This window comes from Strix aluco, chromosome 4 (genome assembly GCF_031877795.1).
Source record: "Strix aluco isolate bStrAlu1 chromosome 4, bStrAlu1.hap1, whole genome shotgun sequence".
In the NCBI taxonomy this organism is placed as follows: Eukaryota; Metazoa; Chordata; class Aves; order Strigiformes; family Strigidae; genus Strix; species Strix aluco.
The window spans coordinates 56,607,618-56,630,428 of NC_133934.1; the positions used below are offsets into that span (position 1 = coordinate 56,607,618).

The 22,811-nt window shown below is 39.2% G+C and overlaps 1 protein-coding gene across 6 annotated transcripts in view; it reads left to right on the forward strand.

The window, feature by feature from the left end:
* The first annotated feature begins 291 nt into the window (after window positions 1–291).
* The window catches only part of NFKB1 (nuclear factor kappa B subunit 1), a 60,795-nt gene continuing 38,275 nt past the window's right edge, over window positions 292–22,811 (forward strand). For 2 of the 6 annotated variants that reach the window (XM_074823178.1, XM_074823182.1), the window contains exons 1-5: window positions 447–517; window positions 13,388–13,440; window positions 13,881–14,086; window positions 14,603–14,687; window positions 22,474–22,514. In XM_074823178.1, coding sequence (XP_074679279.1) covers window positions 14,036–14,086; window positions 14,603–14,687; window positions 22,474–22,514 — 177 coding nt within the window. In that variant the 5' untranslated portion in view covers window positions 447–517; window positions 13,388–13,440; window positions 13,881–14,035. Of the gene's footprint in view, window positions 518–13,387; window positions 13,441–13,529; window positions 13,580–13,880; window positions 14,087–14,602; window positions 14,688–22,473; window positions 22,515–22,811 lie in introns of all 6 variants that reach the window. The other 4 variants (XM_074823179.1, XM_074823181.1, XM_074823184.1 and 1 more) reach the window with 4 other exon arrangements.

Genomic DNA, 22,811 nt, shown 5'->3' on the forward strand with positions numbered 1-22,811 from the left:
GAGGGATCCCGTCGCCGGCGGGCGGGCAGGCGCTTCCCTGCCTCCGCGCCGCCCCGCTCGCTCCGCCGCCGGCCCGCGGTGGGCATCTCCCCCGCCCTGACGCGGCTGGGCGGCCGCTGCCTCTTCCCGCCCGCGCCCCCACACCGGCGGCTCGCGCCCAACGGCCGCCCGCTCCCCTCCGCTCCGCCTCTCCCCGCCCCTCCCTCCCTCCCGGCCGCGCTGCCGGAGCGTCAGCGGGAATTTCCAGCCAGGAAGTGCGGCGGGACCGGGGGGAGGGACTGGCAGGCAGGCGGCCGCGGGGGTGGAGGCTACGGGGAGGCCGGTGCCGCTCGGTTGTCCTCTCCGACGGACAGACGGGAGGGAGGGGGAAAGTCCGCGCGGAGCCAGGGCGCGGGCGGCGCCGGCGGCGTCACGCCGGTTACATGGCGCGGCGCTGAGGGACGCGCGACCGGGACCCGCCAGCGGCAGACGACGAGGAGGAGGAGGCGCCGCCGCCGCCAGCCCTGCGCTGCCCCGGGTGAGCCTCAGGCGGCCCCTGACCCGCCGCTCACCGCGTCATGGCCCCCCTGCCCTTACCTCGGCGCCCGTTTGCCGCTGGCTGCGCTCCCGCCGGCGCGGAGCGAGAGCGGGGCGGGAGCGGGCAGCTGCGCCCCGCTCGGGCTGGGCTGGCCTGGGCGGCGGGGAAGCGCTGTGGAGAGCGTGGCGACCCCCCCAGAGGGGAGGTTTGCCGGCGGGAAACGCGTCCCCCGCGCCAGCCCCACGCGTGGGGCCGGGCAGCCGCTCGCCTGTGACCGCGGCCCCGGTGCGGACCTCCCGCTGAAACGGCGGGAGAGGTTGCCGCGGGGTTTGCCTGCGCTCGGCGGGGCGGCTGAGGCGAGCCAGAGAGGAAGGCGGACAACCGGCGGCAACAGCCGGTGCCGTGTGGCGGGACTCGGGGGACTGCGGGGCTGGGGGTCGTGCCGGTGCCGGCCCTGCCGGCGGGGGACCGGGGAGTCGGCCACCCTCTTCTTCCCCCGGTGCGGAGCTTCTGCCAGGGGCGGTCGCCACCTCGCTTTCCTTTCTGTTGCGGGTTTGGAAAATTGCTTTCTGTTAGTGCAGGGACCGCCTCACGCCTCTTCTGGGATTTATTTGTTGTTAAGCACGTAGTAGGCTTTTCCGCTGATGTATTATAGGGGTCTTCCTAGCTGGGAAGGGATGTCTGTGAAGGACTGTCAAGTAGAGTGAGAAAAGTTGAAAACACAGCTGACCGTAGAGTGGGTGCTTGTAGGCAAAGGAGGGGCAGCTTTTTACGCTTTTGGTTTCGAAGGCGACATAACGTGCTTAATTTGAGACAGTTTGGAGTGTCTGCTGTTGTATAGTTGCCGGCTGGCCTTGAAAAAACAGACGGTTATTGTGGAAAGGTGGGTCTGCTGGTGGCAACTGTCGGTTCCCTTGTCCTGGCTGGGGCTTGCCAAGTGTCACAAATAGTTTAAATAAAGACTACTTTCAAAGGTAGTAAATAGTGAGTTTTTTAAAGGCAGTTTAGTGGTGAGTGGTGAAACCGAAAAGTTCTTCCCATGACAAGGAATTAGACTGACTGTTCTGTTACACTTCACCTTAAAACCAAGAATATTCAACTTTTCATCATTGCAATTATTTTTTTACCTATTGACGCTTTCTGATTTGGTGGTAACTTCGATAAAGAAGCACTATTGACTTACTGTTCACATAGAATGGAGTATTATTTCTGAACTGTAGTACAGGTGAGCTATGTGTTATTTGGCCATTACCATAATGCACTGTACTGCTATGTAATTTCATTCAAATAAGTAAATATGAGTGCCTGTAAGCATTTGCAGAATAAGGCTTTGTAGGCAAGGGATCGTCTGCTGGATTTCAACTTCCTGTTTTAGAATGCTCAAAAATATTTGCTAAAGAATAACATTTTAAAGGGAATACAAATTTATCTTTTTTAAAAAATGTTTTTAAAGTGCCAATCATATTTGACATGTTTTGTGCTTCAGAAGTCCTCTCTTTACAGAGAAAATTACACATTCTTCACATTCTGTTCACAGAGAAAATTAGTACTAAGTGGATGCATTCTCTGCTGTATCCCCTTGTGCCTTACATACTGTAGGGTGCTACACCACCACTGTCAAGCTCACAGAACAGGACTGAAAATAGAGCACTCTGTTTTTATTGACATCCAGAGGCTCTGTGCTATGTACTGTGAAGTATCAACTTCTGAAATAGTGTTTCTGTCAAAGCATTTTTATTCTTTTAGAAGAGAATATAGCTGCCCATTCTAGGAAAGCATTAACCAAGACGTCATTTTAAAACGTCATCCCGTCTGCAGTGCTTTGTAATCTACAGAAATGACTACAGTTCAGTTGAGAAAACGAAAGAGGAAAAAGCAGGCTGTAACTATCCAGAGGCAGATCCTCTGTTCTGTAAACTTCTCTGGGTCCAGAATTTAACTGACAGTTATGCTGAAATATTGTTATCAGAATCTGCCACACCGCATGGAGATTTCAAGGAAACTCAGTGCTGAAATATGTGCAAGATCTGTTAAATAATTTAATCTGAAATATTAAACAGAAAGGAAGAAGCTTTTTTCTTTCCACCCTTTGTCCCTTTTTTTAAAGAAAGAAATGTCAATCAGTGGTAGAGTCATCAAAAAATGAAATTATTTTCTCATGCAAGTAATGAATACACTTTGAGTAGAGTTAAGGTTGCAAAACAGAACAGCTTTATTGCTTTGTGTCATGTAGTGTGTTTTTTAAAAAAATGTAGCAGGTAAACTTCATAGCTGTATTCACTGAGTTCAGTTGGTACCTTGGTAATGTTTTTGTAGGATATATTTTGAAATTGGAAAGTTTGCTGGGAAAAAAAATGTGTGCTGGAAGAGAGAACGGGAATCTTGGGAGAGGGTGGAAAGCAGACAGTGATACTTCATTTATATGTACGTTCAAAAATTTCCTGCTTCATTTACTGAAAAATAGCAATTCAATTGTTTTCTCAGTTACTATGATTTTACTTTTAAAATCAATTTTAATAATAAGTTCAAATTTACTTTTTTCATTGAGGTGGCATTTTGTAAATTCAGTAATGGATACCTACAAATATCACTGACACAAATTTGCTAATTAATAGATTTTTCGGTTTTTATGAAAACAATAGTTCTTCTTTTTATCACTGATTGCCTTTTCCCAAAATCTTCCCATGCCACTGTCTCATGAATGTATGCAAACTCCAGAAATAAGCGCAGTTAGGAATTCATGTTACCATGCTTATCATTGCAGAGTCTGGAAGGACAGGAACCAAGTATGAGGCCTATCAGTCTTTACTATCAAGGATGCTCTATGCTGACTAGAAAGTTCAGGTCTCCCTCAATAGTTAAGTGCATACAAAGTAAATGTTGTTTTGAAGTTGCAGAGATACAGTGAAAGACAATATATTTTTTTACTCACAGTTGGCTTACTGATGTCGCTAGTGATGAGAAAATTCTGCCGTCTTCAGAGATTCTCGTTAATTACGCTGTGTTTTCACAGATTGCTTCAAACTGTACTTGCTAAAATCTTCTCACCTTTTGGTGCTGTAAAGGTTTGCCAACTCTAAATTCAGAAGTATTAATCTTAAAGAAGATTGTTACTCATTTTTCCAACATGTTGATAGCTTTTCATTGGTTCTCAAACACAAAATACCACAGCTATTATAAAACAGAGAGGAGAGGATGTTTCAGGCAAATAATGAAAAAGAAGTTCCTGGTCTTGGTCCCTTTTAGCTCCAGCACAGGTATTTTAGAAGTTCTAATTTGATGTCCTTTAAATAAGCTGTGAACCTTTTATGAAGTTCTACGTTGATAAGATCATAATTACGGTTGTCATTAACTGTGCCCTTAGGTCAGTCAGGCACTAAGTTTGCATCTGATTTTGAGCATTGAGATAATTCAGTGAGTTATCTTCAGTGTTTTCATTTAAACATATATATTTTGCTGAAGTACTGTTGATAGTTTCGGAAGTAAGGCTTTAAAAGATGTTTCAAATTATTTTAGTCTCAAGGTAAAATCCTTTTGTTTAGGATTTAGGTGGAGCTGACAGACCATGTGTGGGGAGGAAGCTACTATTGCTACTACTAGCTTTTTTTCCCCCCTTTCAACTTTTACGTTCTTTTGAAAAGCAGTGCCAGATACTTTTTTTTTTTTTCCCCCTCTTCATTTAAAATACAGAATTAGCTAAATTATATTTCACTGCATTCTCCAAGCAAACTGTACCGGTATCAACAGATCAAGAGCAAAGTAGGTCTGAGTTGTGTGGCATTGGGGTTTTTTTTGTTTGGGTTTTTTGTTTGTTTCTTTTAAAGATCATATTTCTATCTGTTTAAACACTTATGGACAGATTTTAACACACAAATGAAGTAAAAACAAAGTCAGCAGATGTTTTTTTGTCTCATTAGTCTGAGTGGGTTTTGTTGTGTAATAGGTTACTCTAGAAAATTGAGATTGCAGGAGTTTTACTATTTCTTTGTAAAAAACCTAAAAAATAAGTCTTAGTAGCCACTTCGCACCTGTGGATTTGAAACCTAGGGTATAGCTGTAGCAGTGCTGGACTCAGTTCTACCTGTTTGGTTCCACTTACTGGTGTTATTTAACTGACTGTTTCTGTGATGTTACATTTTCAGTGTCTATTCAAAACAAAAAGGACACTGAGAATCCCATAGCTCACTTTTGTGATTACAGTGGTAACAGCCCTTGCTATTTTCTAAGCCCTCTCCTGCCACTGTTGTTCATGAAATAAAGGGACTGTGTCTTCAGTAAGACCCCAGAACCTGTATGAAAGTACCTGGTGATAAAACAAACCTTATGTGAACTGGACTTCTGAAATCTTAGGTTTGCTTGTTACTTGACTTCTCAGAAACACTCTTATTTCCCCCCCAAAAAGGAAAAGGTTTGCTGTCTAATGCTGATGATTCATTACAAAATGGGTATGCGTGGCTTTTTAAGTTAAAATTTGATGAACAACTTACATGAACCAGAACTATTTCTAAAGAACATTCAGCAATTCTTTTTAATCTGTAGGAAAAAGTAACAGCATTTTAACATGATATTCAAGTTAGTTCAAGTAGCGTTACTACCCCATATGGCTAAGATACAGTGTAGTTACTAGAGTTGTTTTGCAGTGTTGAAGCTTAGTATTTTTACATATACTTAGCATTATACGTATACCAGAGTATGTTTGCTATGTATTTGAATACTCTTTATTCCTTAAGTTGCTTTGAATGTGTTCTAATAAAAACATTTTAACTTCATTCTAACAATAGCCAGGAAAAACAGTTTATATGTTTATGGCATCTTGGTGTTTCCTCTTGTCGTATTAGTTCACTGCTTTGACATTTGGGGAAGAATAAAACAACACACAAATTTTGTTGGTAAAAATACTTAATAAAGCAATCATTTAGGTAGTCCGGTTAATCTTTGCCAAGTGAATTTCCTCATGCTATGCGTTTTTCTTCAAATTTAGTGGTTGTCTGGTGTAACAAGTTTGAGTCTAGATTTCCTACAATAATTCTGTACCCAGCAATTCTGATTCAGAGCATCACACTTCTGAAATCTCTTTAATACTTGTGATTGATTTAATTTCCTAAATATTTTGTACTTTTAATACTGTTATCCAATAATGCATCTGCTCGTGACTGAAAATATTTGACAATTTTAACTTAAACAGTTTTTAATTTTAAAAATACACAGCCAGAACTCTCAGGTCCCACCCAACAGGAAATAATAAGCAGACTTAATAACAAGAGGAGGCAATTTGTGTTGTCATATTAGAAAAACAAACAGTGTCATTTAGGATTATGTAGTGTTATTGCAGTTGCAACAATCTATGGATGAGAAAAAATCTGCAGAGGAAAGTAGTATCTTTGATAAAAATGCTTCTCTGCATAAGCCTTTTCTCACTTGTATACTGAGAAATTATACTCAAATCTTTATTCAGAGATTACAGGTCTTCATAGTAGATGAAGGAAAGTAAAAAATACAACTTCCGTATGCTGCTTTTGTGGAAATTGAGTGTTGTTGAGTTTTATACTGAGAATACAATTTCCTTAAAACAGCTCCCTACACCCCCAGGTATTAAAGTCATAGATGGGAGAAGTATTAGTAAACTTTTAACATTGACAGGCAAACTTCAAATTTCAAGTCTGTTTCATTACTGAGTTAAAATCTTTTCAGAAAAACATAGTTGATGGGGCTTCTTGTCAACTTGAGCGAGTTAGCAATCACTTCTCCCGGCTTTTAAAATGCTTTTTCTTTCCTGTTTGTGCTGAAGAGATCTGTGCCAATAATGTGAGTGAAAGTATGCATGATGTTTCCTTAATATTTTGGTTCTATTTACTTTGTATATTTCACAATACTACTGCTGTTTATCACCTCTTATTTTGAATAATCCAGGGGTTTGCTGTCTGTAGCACATCTTTCCCTTTTATTTTATAAAGAAAAACATGTATGTATAGCTTGCATTTTCCCAATTTTTTCAGACTCTGCATCAGGACAGTGTTCGTCTAAATGATAAATACTTGGTCCAGTCTTAACCTTTGCCTGGGGACTTCAGAAACAGTGTAATTTATTAAAATGGATGCAATCAAAATGAGTGGTTGAGAACAATGCAAATAAATAACCATTTGTAAAACCTTTTCTCTGTTAAGATTTTGCTTGATTAGTATTTGGGAGGAGGATGTCTCTTTCCCCTCTCCCTACTCTCTTAAGAAAATTTTCTTCTGCAGCAGCTTCATTAATGATGACATTAATGGAAGTACAAGGTGCTGGTAGCTAACAGCTGTTAGAGTTTAGTTGTGTAGACCTGCTTTAAGCAGGTTTGGACGATACATGTTCAAAATGTCAGCAACTATTTGGAATCCTGCCTGTACAATATTCCCACTGTTGTTACATTGCTTTTACCAAAAATGGGATTTTTTTTTTTCTTAAGAAAAGCATCTTTTATTCAGCCTTAAAAAATTAAAAGTGGTTAGAAAGACATGCACAACTTAAACTAAGGGTTGTCTGCGTAACTGTGGTAGGTTCATGGCCCAACTTTTGTGTCCTCTGAAGCATCAGAAGACTTAAGCCTGTGTATATGTATGGCCTGCTATTTTGTGTAGAGGTAGAAAATAACAGTTCTGAAACTTCCTTTTTTCCCTCCCCGTGCTTCTCTAAGAATATATTCTGCACCAAAGGTTTTTGCTCTGAAGGTGTACTCCCCGTATTTTGGGAAAAATAACTGAGTTACAAGGGAAATGGAGTGCTGGATGAAGTTGAGAGGAGGTGGCTAGAGCTAAGGTGAAAAGGCCAGGCATTGAAAGGGATGGGCAGCATCCTGACTTTGAAGACACTTCAGTGATGAAGGTTGAGACTAAACATGTTGGATCAGTATCTCTGTTCTGTCAGAGCAGCCTGCTCTGTCTTCTAGCCAAAATCATCTCAGCAGCTCTTGTCCTGCTTCCAGCCCTGACCCAGCAATTCGCAGCACCTATTGCACAATACATTTCCCAGCATCTCTGTTTGGGAAATGCTGATCTCTAAAATGACTGTCTCTGTACAGATACAAATGATGTTTTGCAAAGGACAGAAAAGTGAGGCTCGAGGATGGATAGTTGCCACTAAAAGAAGTAAACAGTACAGGTTAAACACATTGTAGAGACTATATAGTACAACAGTTACTGTTTCTACCGCAGTATTTCATAGGATGCTATTCCTAAAAACATAGTTCTCTGCAATCAGATCGTCTGCTGTGTTTTATAGCCTTGATGTAGCAAAAAATATACTCAGAATATAATATATAAAACACAAGTGTCTTATCCTCTCATCCTTATTCCTCTCTGTTTTTAATAAGCAGAGTAAACAGGCTAAGAGCATAATCACAGTGAATTTCTTTACTTTCATTCAGTGTCCAGTTAAGAAGTTTATTTTAACAGGTAAATTCCACCGAAAGCCAAATTAGAGAGAAAAAACAGTCTGCTAGAAAACTTTCAGGAGGAACTGTGCTTTCAGTATATCAAGTCAGCTGTAGTAGTTGAGTTTCTCATCTTGAGGCTTGCTTTCTGAATCCCATCCTTGAAAGATGATGCAAAATGTCTCATAAAGTAAGAGATGGATGTTCTTCAACACAGGAATTTATTTAAACCGTGAGACTAATTCCAGTTCACAAGTATAATGAACTCTGAGTAATAAAAATCATGATTCACTAACATACATATCTTCAGTGAACCTTGTACAGAATGTGCCTTAATTTCTATTCTGTTAAACTGATCTGTGCTATAACCAAACCTTCTTCCATAAAATATTCATCTGTCCTGAACTCAGTCTTTATATTGAACTAATTAAAAACTAATGGACAAGTTTTAGGAAAGATGAGTTGATTCTTTGTATCTTAAAACATAACAGGCAGATACCCTGATGCTAGTCTTTTGCATTCATTTTCTGAGGGTATAATGGGCATCCTGTCACATCAGGTTTTATGCTTTTATTTTCTTTGGCTGGCTTAAAGTACAGAAAGTTTAAAAGAGATGAGTGGCTGATAAGAATTTCCACCAGGCATCTCAGTCTTTTATGATGAGGCAGGTCTTTGTGGGGTAGAGAAGTTGGTGATGCTCTTCATCCTTCATCTCTCCAAATTGATTTAAAAAATGCATTTATATTCAAAGAACATAGATTAAAAGTAGAGACCTGCTTACCATGTCTCTCTTTGAAGGTCTGGGAAAGGAAGTATATGTCATGTTGTTTTTTCTCTGGTCCGATGTGAAATGTTAGCTTCATTAGTAAGCACACTGGTGCACTGTAAAACATTACTAAATAGATCTGGGGTACTAAAGCTCAAATTATTTGGGGGGGGAGAGGGTATTCAACTATTTAGGGTAATATTCAAATTATTTTATTTTCTGCTTGTAGGAATAAAAAGTCTTTCTAATTTGTTAGTATATATACTGTTCAGGTTTTTAGCCAGGCCAGTATGAGAACAAAGCTAGAAAGAGAAAGAATGAAGTTTAAAGTCTTAGTTTTTTAAAAGGCATGCAACTGCTGGGTGAGATGTCTATAAATGCTTTCAGAAATAACTGGAGTATCAGTATGTGAATCAAACATTAAAGCTTGATTTCTCATAGATGATGAAATGTGCATCGGGTTGTGCTTGTCTGTAGAAAGGTAATAGGAAGAAGTCCCATTACCTGTTTGTAGGTACAGAATTGGATACCGGTATCGAAGAGGAAAATTGCTTACCTCATTTTTAAAATTCAGGCCAGGAAGTTGAAGTGGGGGGGGGGGGGGTGTGTGTGTAAAAAAAGTTGGTTAGAGAAACCTATCTTTGTTTTTAAAAGGTAGTTAGATACAGTGGATGTTGGAGAACAGCAGGAGAGAGATCTGAAATCAAATGATCAAGATGAACAGAAAAGAGAATTCTTGTTCCTGGGTGAGAGCATTCCTACATTAATTGTGTCGTTTCCATTTTAAATGCCTAATCCTTTTGAAGCTTTAAAACAAATACTCAGAATATGATAAATGAACTGGTGTTCTTCCAGCTGTGCCTACTTGTACCCAGTATTATTTGGTTATTAAGGAGGAGTAGTGATACAAAGGAACTGCCATTATGTTTGCTTGGTTGGTTGGTGCAACCCCATCATCTTCCGTATATGTCTATGTGTATATATCTTCTTAGGTTTTTTCTTTTTTTCCTCTTTTTAATCTTTTTCACAATGGCAATGGACCCGCTGTGGGGAGAAAGGAATACTGCACTTACATGCGTATGCACACGCATACACGCTTACAGTCCCCCAGTAGGCACAGTTGTGTGGTTTTCGACAAGTTTAATTGTATTTTACATTTTCGCATTGCACTAGGAGCTAAAGTATGATCTCCTTCACCCATCTTTGAATTTTCACACTAAAAAATACTGTGAGTTGAAATGTTTAGTTTCCTGTGCCCCATTATCTGAAAAACTTCAGATGATCTCCAGGGTGGAAACTGTAGTGGTTGATTGTGGTCTGTAGGTGTAGGGTATTTTTTTATTGTAGATGCAGGTTTGCAGTACAGTTTGTGGGAATCAGAGATTATGTGGGAAGCAGGCGTATATGGCAACACAAACTTCCACAAAACAAGTTTATCCCGGTCATCTTCAAATGAGAGAGAGGTGGTTTTGACTTGACTTCTCTAAGATACCTATAGCGGCAAGTACAGCTTGGATAAGAACAATCTCTGCCCCAAAATACAGCTCATGTAAGGAGAGAATGAACAAAGCTACTCGTGGTAGATGCTAATCTCACCACTTAATGCATGTAGGAAAGGTGCTTAGAAACTCAAGCAATAAGGGAAGAGACCAATTAAAAGTCTACCATTAATGCTAGGGTCTGTTTTTCTGCAAGTGTCTTTTTGTTTTTTAATCATGTTATTGTCTCCCTGGATTTGCCCCAATATTATTCTAAGAAGAGGAAGTTTAGGGATTTGTTAACTGTAATCCTAAGGAAACAAATTCTGTTTTGGAGGTAGGGCTCCTGGAACGTTTTTGTTGTTCATTTGGCTTTGAAAGAGGACAAAAGATCCAGTGAAACCGAGAGTGTTTTCAAGTCATTTAGAGGGGTCATTTTAAACTGCTGGGTTAATTTTTGTCTGGGCCCTGAAAAGGCAATGAAGTGTCAGTTTACATACACAAAGGCATATGTTTGCACACCTAAATCATTGTGTGTTTATAATAAACTGGCTTAGCATTCAAGCCAGACAGAATGTCTTTAACCTCTCCCCCAAATACTGCAACTGACTGTTGAACACAAAAGATGTCAGGTGAGACACCTGTGCTTTTGGTGCCAGAGAGATTCTGTTTAATACCTGGTTAGAAATTCATTAGTACATACCTACAGCAACTGGGGAGTATGTGGGTAGTTACCTTACTGCTTCTGAGTGTAACATTCATCTTCAGTGACTGCTGTTCTGCTCTCTTGACACTGTTCATTGCATCAGCCAGAAGAGCCAGAAATTACCATTTTGATCCTTTGAAATTGAAGGACTGATTCAGAGAGACAGAGGTTTTATTTCTGTATGGGTTCTAATTTTTAAATGGAAGTACTTTAAATGAAAAGTTTTCAGAAATACAGCCTCTGCAGTATTTTCCACTTTGTTGAAATCATGTGTTGTAGAACTGTGAATGTGACCAGGAAGTGTACCCGTTGTGAGAACTGCCCTTCTTCCACAGAGTTCTGCTGGCCTGAGAGGGATACAGTCTGAGAAACTAGAATAGGGCAGACAACAGAACATGCTGTTGTATTTATCCAATTGGGCTTACAGAAAAAGCTGTGAGATGCTTTATTTGAAAGTTTTGCAAAGAATACATTTAGCAAACAGGCAAGTGGGCAGATACTCTTCATATTTGCTCCTCAGAATCTTTTTTTTTCTGAACAAGCATATTTACCATGTTATCTGGGTTTTTTAGGTATTTTGGAACGCAGTTTTGCATGTGTGACTCATGAAATAGTAAGTGATTAAATATGAGAGATCACAAACCAAGACTTTCAGGACCAGTTTTTGTTCTATTTATGCAGAAGAAATCTGGCATTTGCACTCACAGTTACCTGCGGGGTGGGTATTTTCTCATGCTTCCTAAAAAATGTTGGCTGTTGAGGTCTTCAGACTGTTTACTGTAATATCTACACCTTTAACTGGGAAGCGTTTGCCAAAAACTAAATTACAGTTATTTTGGTGATTTCAGTAACTTGACAGTTGGTAACAAGGGTTATATTCTTCCTACGGAATGTAATGTCAAATAAAAACATTTTGGTAACGTTTGTTGTATGCTGAAGGTTTTGTTATGCCTTGTATGTTGACTTTTTTCCATAAAGATTGATAATAACAATAGCAAATTATTGATGAAAATAATGCTTTGCAGAATGTGCCTGTGAGATAATATGACTGACTGGTATTTTTTATATTGGTGAAATCCTGATGTATTACGTGATGAAATACAGTATGGGTGACTGTGGCTGCTCATTTTATCTGTTACTAATTTTTGGCTGAAATCTTATGACCAGTTATTTGATATTTGCTAAATTACCACAAATAAATATTACCCAGCAAATACTTCTCTCTAAAATTGAATTACAAACAGATGAATACTTTTATTTTCTAGGTTAAAAAGTAATTTCATCCTCATGGAACTCTTTTTTCCTGGAAGTCCTCTGGGTATTAAGTGTATCCCATTTCTCCATTTTGAATTTTCTTTCATTTTCTACTTGTGTGGGATGGGTGCTATATGTTGTCTTTGGGGTTTGTTAACAAGCTGAGTTGAACTTCCATCAAAGTGAAGTACCTGAGTATTCCAATTTTCTTTTTGATATTTGCCTTTCTAGTTCATGTAGAAGGTAGACGGTGACTCAGTTTCTCTTTACTGGTTTACTGGTTGCTTGCCAACTCTCTTTCATAGGGCAGTAGATTTTCACTGTTCACTTTGCTGGAAAACATGGCTTATGTTCATTGTGGTGGAATATGAGGGCTAATCTTTTATTAGTTTTTAACCTTATTTAAAGAGTCTGCTTGCATAGGCAGACATGAGTTTCTTGAAGCAGTCAGTACAGTTATTTTCAGCTGTTCTCTTGGAGAGCCTTTTTTAGTAAGATCAATATAAGTGAAATTATAATTCTTTCAGTAATGCCTACATGAAAGGAAATAACCCTAATCTTTTATAATAGACCTAACAAATTCCTAAGAAAATTTCCAAGCTCTGCTGCTGGCTTGCTGCTGGCCCCAGGAAAACTAAACCAGGCTACCTTTCCCCAGTGTCCACCCTTTACATGTAGACCTGTGAGAGAGAGTTAGGTATCTTGTACATCCAGAATTGTCATTGTCAGCACTGAGTTGCTGTGGGTGCCAAGCACTTGTGGACCTCTGGAAATAAAGGTGTCCAGAATTAGTCAATGCTTGACTCCTGTTTTTATTTACAGAAAAAATACTGGGTGTTCTTCCTCAGGCATCTTTATCTTGAATTTAGTAACACTTCACAAGAAAACCATTAGGGTTCATTCATGAATGCTCAGAAGTCTTTTTATTGTATAAAAATGCAGAGTCCTGCTTTTGCTAAACTATGATAATGATTTTGCCTAAACCCGAATGGCAGAATAGTCAGAGCGAAGACAGAAACAAATTAGTAACTGATTTTAATAAATTTTGACTTGAAGACTTTGCTGTAATTTTTAGTTGCTTGCGAGCAGGCAATGGAAAATCCTAGCTGTAGCCTATCCCGTCCTTAGCCTGTCCCTTGCAAGTACTAAGAAATTTTAAGAGTATTTTAGAAATAATTAACATTATGAGTAAAATAAGTTTCTCTATTGATGTTCATTGGAAAAAAATGAGAATTCTGATCATGTTTTTGTGTTTCAGGACTTAAAATGGCAGGAGAAGATTCCTATATTATGGGAGTGTCTGATCCCCAAGTAAGTGGATTCGTGTATTTTCAGTATCCTTGTATTGTCTCCTATCTCTCTGTTTTGGCTTCCTCTCATATTGTCCCGTTATTTCCTAGGCTTAACAACATGAAGATGTAAAAGCATTCTAGCTATTGGCAGAAATAAGGTTTGGGGAAATCTTGAGGTTTTTTTCTCTAAAGTGTTTTTTATGTGACCTGTAAAGTGCCTTGTCACCGGTGAAATGGCTGAAATGAAAAGGAAAGCTAGGCCTGCTGAAAGAAGGAATTTAAAAAATAGTTGTTTTTATGCCCTGTGTGCCTGTGAAACTTGCTCTGAAATTTCTTCTGTGCTGGACATTGGACTTCATCTGAAAATAAAGCCCCCTATGCCTTAAAAAGCCCCTTTGTGTCATTTTTTGTGAAATTCACATTGACATCGATGACTAAAATGTTCCTTTGCTCACACAGATCAGTAGGCGTAGATCTTCAGAAGCTCTTCCTGATCACATTAGGTCATTTCGTGATCCATTTGAATTGCAAGAATTGTGCTTGAGTGAAAAGTTTGAGTAAAGAAAGATCATTTCTACTCATCTTAATTTCCGAAAAGAAACTATTTCTGTGTTATGCTTGCTCCACTTTGGAAGAAGATAGATTTATACCTGACAACAATTACAGTGAGTTAAGGCATGTCAGTGTTCAAAAAAAAAAAAAAACCACCAAAAAACCCCGAAAAATATTAACCTGGGTATACTGTTTTCTTGCATTAGAGCTTGTAAATATATTTACATAAGGAATGTAGTCTGATGGGGTTTAATCACAGAAGTGGAAACGAAAACTCACACTTTCTCAGCAAGACCTTGGACAAGACACCTAGGGTCAGATTTTCAGAATTTACTGTATAAGCTCTTTTGAATATATAGTTGTTGGTGCATGTAAGCAAGATGGGTGCTTAGAAAATGTGCTGAGCTCAGTGCAGTCTCGTGATACTGGTGAAACTTGGTCAGTACTATCAGTTTTGTTTGCACTGCTGTTGCCAGCAAAAACAAAATAGATATAAAATGTTTATGTACTGCATCCAGGGTGTTTACAGTCTCAATATTCGCAGAGAACTTTGAAATTCTTTGCCAATAGATGCTTTATGAAATTATGTATATATGTAGTAATGAAGAGTATATTTTCTTTCAATATAGATGTTTGCAATGGAGCAGTTCATGGGAATGAATGCATTATTTAATAATACAAATTACATCACTTCAGACCTACCACTACGAACAGGTAGGAAACCATTGCTATTTGATTGTGCTATTGTCCTGCTGTTTCTTCCAGTTTGGTTTTTGTGAAGTTCTTTTCAGAGATTTTTTTATTTACACTCTTGTATTTAATAATACTAGATCCCAAAGTTGTCAACTAGACTTTTTATTACACTCTTAAGCATCTCTTTCCTACCCTCATGAAATTTTCAACAGTGAAGCAAATATGATTTTCTTCTGGCTTGTACAGAAACTGAAAGTTTCAATTAGTTAAATGGTTTGAGTGACCAAAGACCTTTGAGTGACCTGTTTTTATAAATTATTCTGTATTCTTTTTCTAAATTCGCATCTTCAGTGACCTACAGGTTTGTATTGACAGTTTTCAGAGCGCAATATGTTCTTTCTTTTCTTTTGAACAGTGTTTCATTTGTTGTAATAATTCTTAAGGTGTTTGTTTTTCACTAATAACATGTAGAGTATATTCAACTTCCTGTATCATTTGAGTCTGTTTTTCCTTCTCGGTGACTTCTGTTTCCTGTAAAGTGGCAGTCTGGTATTAAAAGTACCTGACAATTTCCTGAATAATAACACTAGTTTGAAAGTTCAGAGTCAAATTTTGCAGCCAACCACTGAAAATAAGCAAATAGTATTCTGCAAAGGTCTGATACACACAGTTCTTCCAGTATGGTTCCAGAACAGGAATATCAGATAGAAGTGTGTTATACCTCAGCCGTATTAGCTTCTTCATCAACCCTGATCTGGTTTTGCTCATTAAATTTCTTTATAAGTATTACTTCTTGCTTGAATTTAGAAAACTGTTTCTCCTGCATAGTTTGTTAGAATAGCTGATATGAAAGGAGGAAGGAAATAAAATTTTATTTAGGCAGGTGAGGTTTTTCTCAATATATATCTCCAATAATGTATCTCCAATATAGCTATTAACGTCTTTCAACATGACAGCTTTCTGTTGTTGATCTGTTTGACTCTGTTGTATCAGGACATAGCTGGTTACTTCTGTATTGCAGATTGCTTTCTTTTGTTGAAAATGCAAATCACTTTTGTTCTCAATGTTTGATACACTTGGCAGCAGTGAAAGTGTGAAGAGTAAAATGAAATAAGCAATTAGCTTTTTACTTCATAGGTAAAATTCCACCCTAAAGTAACAATAAATGCTGGTTTTAAAAATAAAAAATCATGGTTGCTGTTTCAGTGTTTCCTGGTTTAAAGCATACTTCAGTTTTCTTGACTGAATAGTAGCAAGGAAAGATCAAGAAACACATATGGTACAGCTAATTTTGTTTCAAGATAAAATGTTCTGATGAGCAAAGCTCTTGGCAAATATGGACAAGCATCCAACGAATGAATGTTGCAATCGTTTGTTTGCAGTATGTTTTTATTAAGGCAGATAAGATTGTTCAGTAAGATTCATCTGTGCAGGATTAAAGGGCTTGTGCATTGTATACCAAGGGTTTTTTTCACTGTTCTCCCAGAGTTTCTATGGAACAAATAAGGTTTTTGGAATTTTGATTTCCCCATAAAGATATCTCTTGCACGTACCTTTTAAGCTTACTCTGTATTCCTCATGCCAGATTCATTCCATACAAATTATTCAGATATATAAAACTGATTTTCAGATATCTATATCCTGCCTAAACTAGAAAACAGCTGTTTTTAAAACCATGTGGGGGAGTCAAGAATTCATTGAGTTCTGCAGTCACAGAAAACTCTTACTGGGCTAAGTCTAGCTTAATTTGCAGAATTGCTTAGAAAAAGCCTTTTTTTTTTAGTGGCATTGCTCTTGTCTACTACTGCACTCTAGGTGGCGAGTTCCCTGTGTACAAAATGGGATTTAATAAAGGATCATGGATTTCAGGTTATCACAAACAAAAAATTAATCATAAGTTTTAGAAAAGGTTGATCATTTCAATGGCATCTGATGATGCCATTGTGATTTTGTTTCTTGAGTAGCAGCAGTATAATGCTTGCTTATTCCCCTGCTTGAAACTATGTGGTGTTGTTACTGTGGACTTAGCTCTTTGGCCATAAGGTAATACAATAATTTATATAATATGCTTTAGTTGTTTCCAAGCAGGAACTAATGATTTCTTTCTACAAAGCAAGGCCAGTTAAAAATTCATGTGGGATTTTCCAAAAGTACTTCCAGTTGAGATATGGAGAGGGTGAAATAGAGTGTTCTAAAATGGACTTTTCTTTACAACAGTTGGATGATTTAAACAGAAAGAACTTGTTCCTCACGATTTGGTGTGGTGCCTACATCTTTCAGTCCATGCGTTCATTAAAGCGCAATGTCAGACTTAGTACATTGGCTGGCAGGTTTAATATATAACTGTGGATTGCCATATCATGCCAGCGTAGGTGAATCAACAAATAGCTGGGGAATTTGGGGACTTTCTGATGATAGATGTTCTGCTGTTATGTTAACATTTACAGTAAGAGTAGAAAACCTCTGAGATGTCAAGACAAGAATTTTCTCAATGAGGTTGTCCGTGCTCAGGTGTCTTTGCTTACTTCTTTATCTCACGTATGTCAGTTTTAAGTAAAAATTAGGCTTGGTTATTTTGGTCCTAAAGTTGTAGTAGCTAGTTACGTGATTCAAGTTCTACATTTACATCTAAATCTAGAAAGAGAAGTAGTCTCTGTGTGCCTTTGGTGACAAAAGAGTGTATCTATAACAAGTACCATGGCAGTGCAAGCTACAGGACTGAGCTGTGTGTTTAAAACAGCACCAGCAGCAAAGGCAGTATGTCGTGACGTCAAGTCAGCCTCTTCTTTGGCTCGTTGGGAAGTATCCTGCCTTTGAGAGTTAGGTAGTAATTCTCAAAGGCATCGGGAATGGAGGGAGCATTATCCATGGCACGTATTTAGGCAATGCAAAGGTAGATGTGCATCGGTGTGATGTCCACTGTGTAGTGGAGGGATAAAGTGATGCCTTAAATTGGAGAGGAAATGGGCAAGAGCTCTGAGCAAAACGTTTTATAATTTTGGGTGTTTCTTATTCCTCCTGATTATACAAGGCCATCTACAACCATGTAATGTAGCAATCTGTGTGCCTGTTAGAGATGGTTTTGGGAACTTCTTAATTGCCTTGGTTTTTAGGGGCTCTGGTCTAACTATCTGTTGGCATTAAGGTGTTGTGATTTTAAGCCTGTGAAGTTGAAGCAGGACCATCAGCAGCTGAACAGTATTGCCTGGAGGCTGCTAAAATTGGTTTTCTGGTATAACTTTAACCTCCTCTGCCCAACCTTCTGTGATGCTTGCTGTTGAGAAGGGCATAGAGCGAAAAAGAAGGCACTTTTATTTCATATTTTTTCAGAGAGAGAGAATGATAGAGATTCAAGGAAGCCTGACCATCACTAAAAATTAGATGAGTGTTCATTTTCCCTGTTCTATAGCAGTGGCCTGAATCCTCATAAGCATGAGCAGACTTGCATACTGCTTCTGGTGTTTTTTCTAGATCTTCTGTGCTTGTATTTTGAAGAGTGAACTGAGGAAAGAGCAAAGCCTGTGTGCTGCTTGCTTTAAACATCATGCTTTGAACACTGCAGAGCTGAGATGCAAGAGGGTGTTCCTGTGCGGGTGAATCCCCGAGGGGGAGAACGTACAAATACTACGATAGACCTTCAGGAAGGATAAGACACTAGATCTAGTGTGAGCTTTTAGCAAAGTGCCACTGCCAGGATGGACACAGCAGGATTGGTGTTGAATTTAACAATCAAAACGTGGAGGCTATGAGCATTTTCACTCATGTCCACAGAACAAAATGAGACACGATTACAAGGGTGAGATGCCTGTTCTGGGGGACCCACTAGCAGAGAGGAGGTGGGGGGGGGACTTGACCACAGCTGGTTTCAGGTTAAATTGTATGGCTTCAGGTACTAGGTAAGTTGTCAGGTAAAGGACCCCACTAGTCCTGTGGTGCTGCCAGGCTTGTGGGGATATCCCACCAACGTCACAAAACCCCTTTTCTCTTGACTTTGCTATGATGGGAAGAAGGAACCAAGAGGGAGCCTAAGATGGGTGCTCCTTTGGGAAGTGTGTGTGCAGGGTGAGGCCTGTCAAGAGGAAGAAAGAATGTAAGTGGTGGGAGTGTCAAGATGCAGGAGAGCCTCTGACTCAGGCAGGAAGGAAAATGAAGAAATGCAGCAGTTGAAGAAGATGTGGGGAAGTGGGCCTGTGACTCAGGCTGGAGGGGAGGCAGTGGGATGCGTGTCAGTCTGTGGCAACCAAGGCGAGAAGACAGAAAAGGAAGCACTGAAGCATACCCAGGATGTGGCAGTCTGCATCAAACCCCCTCCAGGCTGGAGGACTGCATGTTTTAGTTGCCGTTCTTAGCACTCCTGACTGCAGCCATGCCAGGCAAATTGTGAGGAGTGCTCATGTCAAAACTTGGCTCTTGGCAACTGTGAGAGTCATCCCTGTGTAGATGCCAGCTCCGTGACTGTATGCTGCTTCAGCCTCTCTGCAGGGCAAAAGTAGAACTTAAGCTACGCATTAACTAGCGTTCCTTCTTGTGCTCGTTAAACAAGAACTTGAAGCAAGCAACTTCCCAGCCTAGACAGAGGTGCAAAAGATCATCACAAATCTTATCATCATTATTAGTTCCTCTTACAAGGTATACATCTTCAGGTTCCTGCTGTCGGTCTGCTTAGACCAGACATGCCTACTAATAGAAATGAAATATTAAAAACTTCCCTGTGCAAAACACTAAACATCTTTTCTTTTCCCCATGGGAAAGGATGAGTGAGAGAAAGAAGGAACCACATATAGCCAGTGTTAGGCTGTCCTTCTAATGTACTTCTGGGAAGTATTCAGAGTTTAATGAAGACAGCTGTATGAGACCTTTCACTAAGTAAAGTCCTTTTTATAGTCAAAATAATATGCCATTTATGCTTGGAAGTTACCTTGAATATTGCTGCTTTATTTTTAAAGAGCATTTCAAATGTAATTAAGTGCCTTGCATTAGAGTGCCTTCTCTGTACTGTTACTTGGATCTGGTTCAGATGCTGTACCAGAGAATTATTTAGTCATTGTAAAAAGAGAAAAACTTTAGACACAAAACCCAAAGGTTAAAATAAGACTTCATAAAACCTTGTTTTATGTACCTTTGTATATGATTTATATATCTGGCTTAATGATAACAGACACCTAATTTGCCTTTGTACATTTACACTGTACCTTTTTTGCACTTCCATGGTATTAGTATGTAAGATACTTTGACTTTTTTGTATCAGTATATTTGTGTGCTTTTTATAAGCTTTTTTCCCAAGGGGGCATAGGAACCACAGTCTTTAAGTTTTCAATTTTCCTGACTTTTCAGAGGTGCCATACAAGGTGAAACCATTTCAGTGGTACGAAGAATTCCCCTTGAGCTTTCTAATATGCCGATATAGCGTATATCCCTCTCTTAAGAGTTTGAAATTCCTTATGCTGAGGAAAAGTTGGAATCTCAGTCTGCTGCATCCTGGGGGACTGCTGCAGCCGCTTATCTGTTAGATAAAAGAGCACTTCCTTTTCTGGCTAACGTTTAAGAGAAAGCAGTAGTATTTTGTGCCGATACTAACCCAATGTGTATGCCTTGAAAATGAATTCCTAAGGAGAGAACAGCCGAAGAACAATTACTTGGCAGATCCTGCCCTGGAGGCTTGGTTGAAAGTTGAACTACATGGTTGCATTTTAGGTGTGTTACTTCTGCCAGTGCCCAGAAGATACAAGGCCTTTGGATTGTCAAAGTATAGAATTTTAGATGCTTAAAGCGTGAAGAGGGTTAGAGGTCTGTGAACAGAGGACTTAAATTTAAGTGTTGATACAATGCTTAAACCCAATTTGACTCATCTTGACTCCATGTTACAGACAAAAGCTGAAACATAAAACCACACCAAAGCTAAATATTACTCTCTGTCTTTTAAAGTTTCTGAAGTCCAAACTGTTTTCCACGCTTTCTAATGTAAGATGATGTGTATGTGGTCTTGAGGCAATTGTTTTGCATGACATCAAGATTTTAATTGTAGCACTGTTTTTCACAGGAAGAGTGTTGGACTTGGGAAATAAATGATCTTTGTTAAATTGTTGTGACTGACATTTGCAATACAACTTTGACATGAGGTTAATTCTGTTGCTGAGTCAGCTAACTTCAACAGCAAAATACTAATTCCATCTACTAGCTTGCTTATCAAAACTTTCATGTTGAGAGAAGCCCGTTCAATTAAGACCTGTGCTGACTAAAAACATGAGGGTTTGTTTTAGTAAAGTGAAGTTGTATTGAGGAGCAGAGAAGGATGCATGTAGTCATACTACAAACTAAATTAATGAATCCTCTGCCATTTTTAATTATCAGTGAACACGAGGCCTAAAGTTAATGCAAGTATGTGGTTCTGTGCTGAAGCCAAGTACTACCTGGTTGAGCTAGCTGGATGGCGTGGTACTTGCAGATGGTGCCGTTGTTCAGAGGCAGATCACACCTGGATGTTGGCAGGGCACGATATGCTTTGTATGCTTGCAGACTCTGCCACATAGCTGTGGCTTGTCTGCTTTGGAGGTTTCACGTGTCCCAGTGAGCTTGCTTGATTCCTTAGCATTAATACCTTTAATAGAGTATAAGTGATGATACATAATTCCAACAGGAATATAGGTAGCAAAGTACTGTGTAGGTATTCACAGTGAAGCTGTCGTTGGGGATTTGCTTTGATAACAGTTGAATTTTTAGCGTTGAAATCTGAATCTTTTCTGTTTAGCAAGAGGCAGCAAAGAAATCATCCTCTTGGAACTGTTTTCAGACTCAGGAGTGGCTTGCATTCTAGAAGATATTTCACAGCCATCCAACTCATCCACCTAGAGAGCTTTCCTTCTTGATGTAAATAACTGACCAGAGTTGGAGCTAAACTTTGATCAGCTGATGAATTCTTAACTCTGGTGACACTGAGTTCTCATTGGATTTAGAGCCTGCTCAAAGAAAGGCTATTTAAACTGGTGAATTTTGAATGACGTTTATGGTATGAAGTTAGCCAGTGTTCAGGGAGTGGTGCAAGACTGAAAGTTGTTTAAGGAAGCCTTCTTTGAAAGACACAAATAGAATTTTAGTAGAACATAATCCCATGTATTAGCATCATGCTCAAAGATGGATCTCATTATAGAGTCTGTATCTGTAGTCAAATAGAGTGTGTTCAGTGTTTTTAGAGGCACAGCAGAACAGTATATTTAAAAGCGTATCTGAAATTATTAAAAGAATGTAAATTGTTTAGTCTCCTCAGTTCCAGGTTTGGGGTTTTTTTTAAGCAGTTCTGACTGTTACGGCATGTTGAAACAGCTTAAATTCCTCCTATATTCCCATACCTCAGAGCTTCCCATTGGCTGTCTCTAGACTTTCAAAAGCATCTATTCAGTAGGAAGCCCTAGGGCCAAAAACTTGTGAGTATAGTCTTTAGAACCCAAGGGGTTTAAATACAAAAGTTAACCTTAGCTCAGGAAGACCAGGCTGCTTGTCAGTGGCAAGGGGAGGATCCTGTTCTTACTCACCCTTGCCAGTCTTAAGTGGGTGATCAGAATTGCCCATTTAGGCCCTCTGAGCTCAAATTAACTTTTTTGAGTTAATCCTTCCCTTACATCACTTGTCTTGGGGAACGCTAGAAATTACAAACTGCCAAGTGATTATTTATTAAAGTATAAGTTCTGAAGATGCTTAGGTGATTTCAAAAATTTTATCTCAAGACATTCAAGGACATAAATTTTACCCCTGCAATTTATATGTCATAGAAATATAATTTATATTACAACTTTTCTTTCTTTTATGTTAGCAGATGGACCATATCTTCAAATCATAGAACAGCCAAAACAGGTAAGAACAACACTGGATTTTGAAAATCTTTAAGGTAGTAATGTCACCATATTCAGCTTTGAATAAAATTATGACTTAAGGTGAGAAAAAAGAGTATTGTAAGGGGTTGAACTCTCAAACCAAATGTCGCACTTAACCATGAGCAGTTTTTCCTCTCACTTTTGTAGTTAAATCGTTTCCTGTTTTGTTCTGTTTTCATCTTTGTGTCTCTCTGGAAGTGTCACAAGAAAAAAAACCTGAGGGTTTTAAAAAAAATGTCTTGCTGAGTATAGACTCTTCAGCTTAGAAGTGACTCTT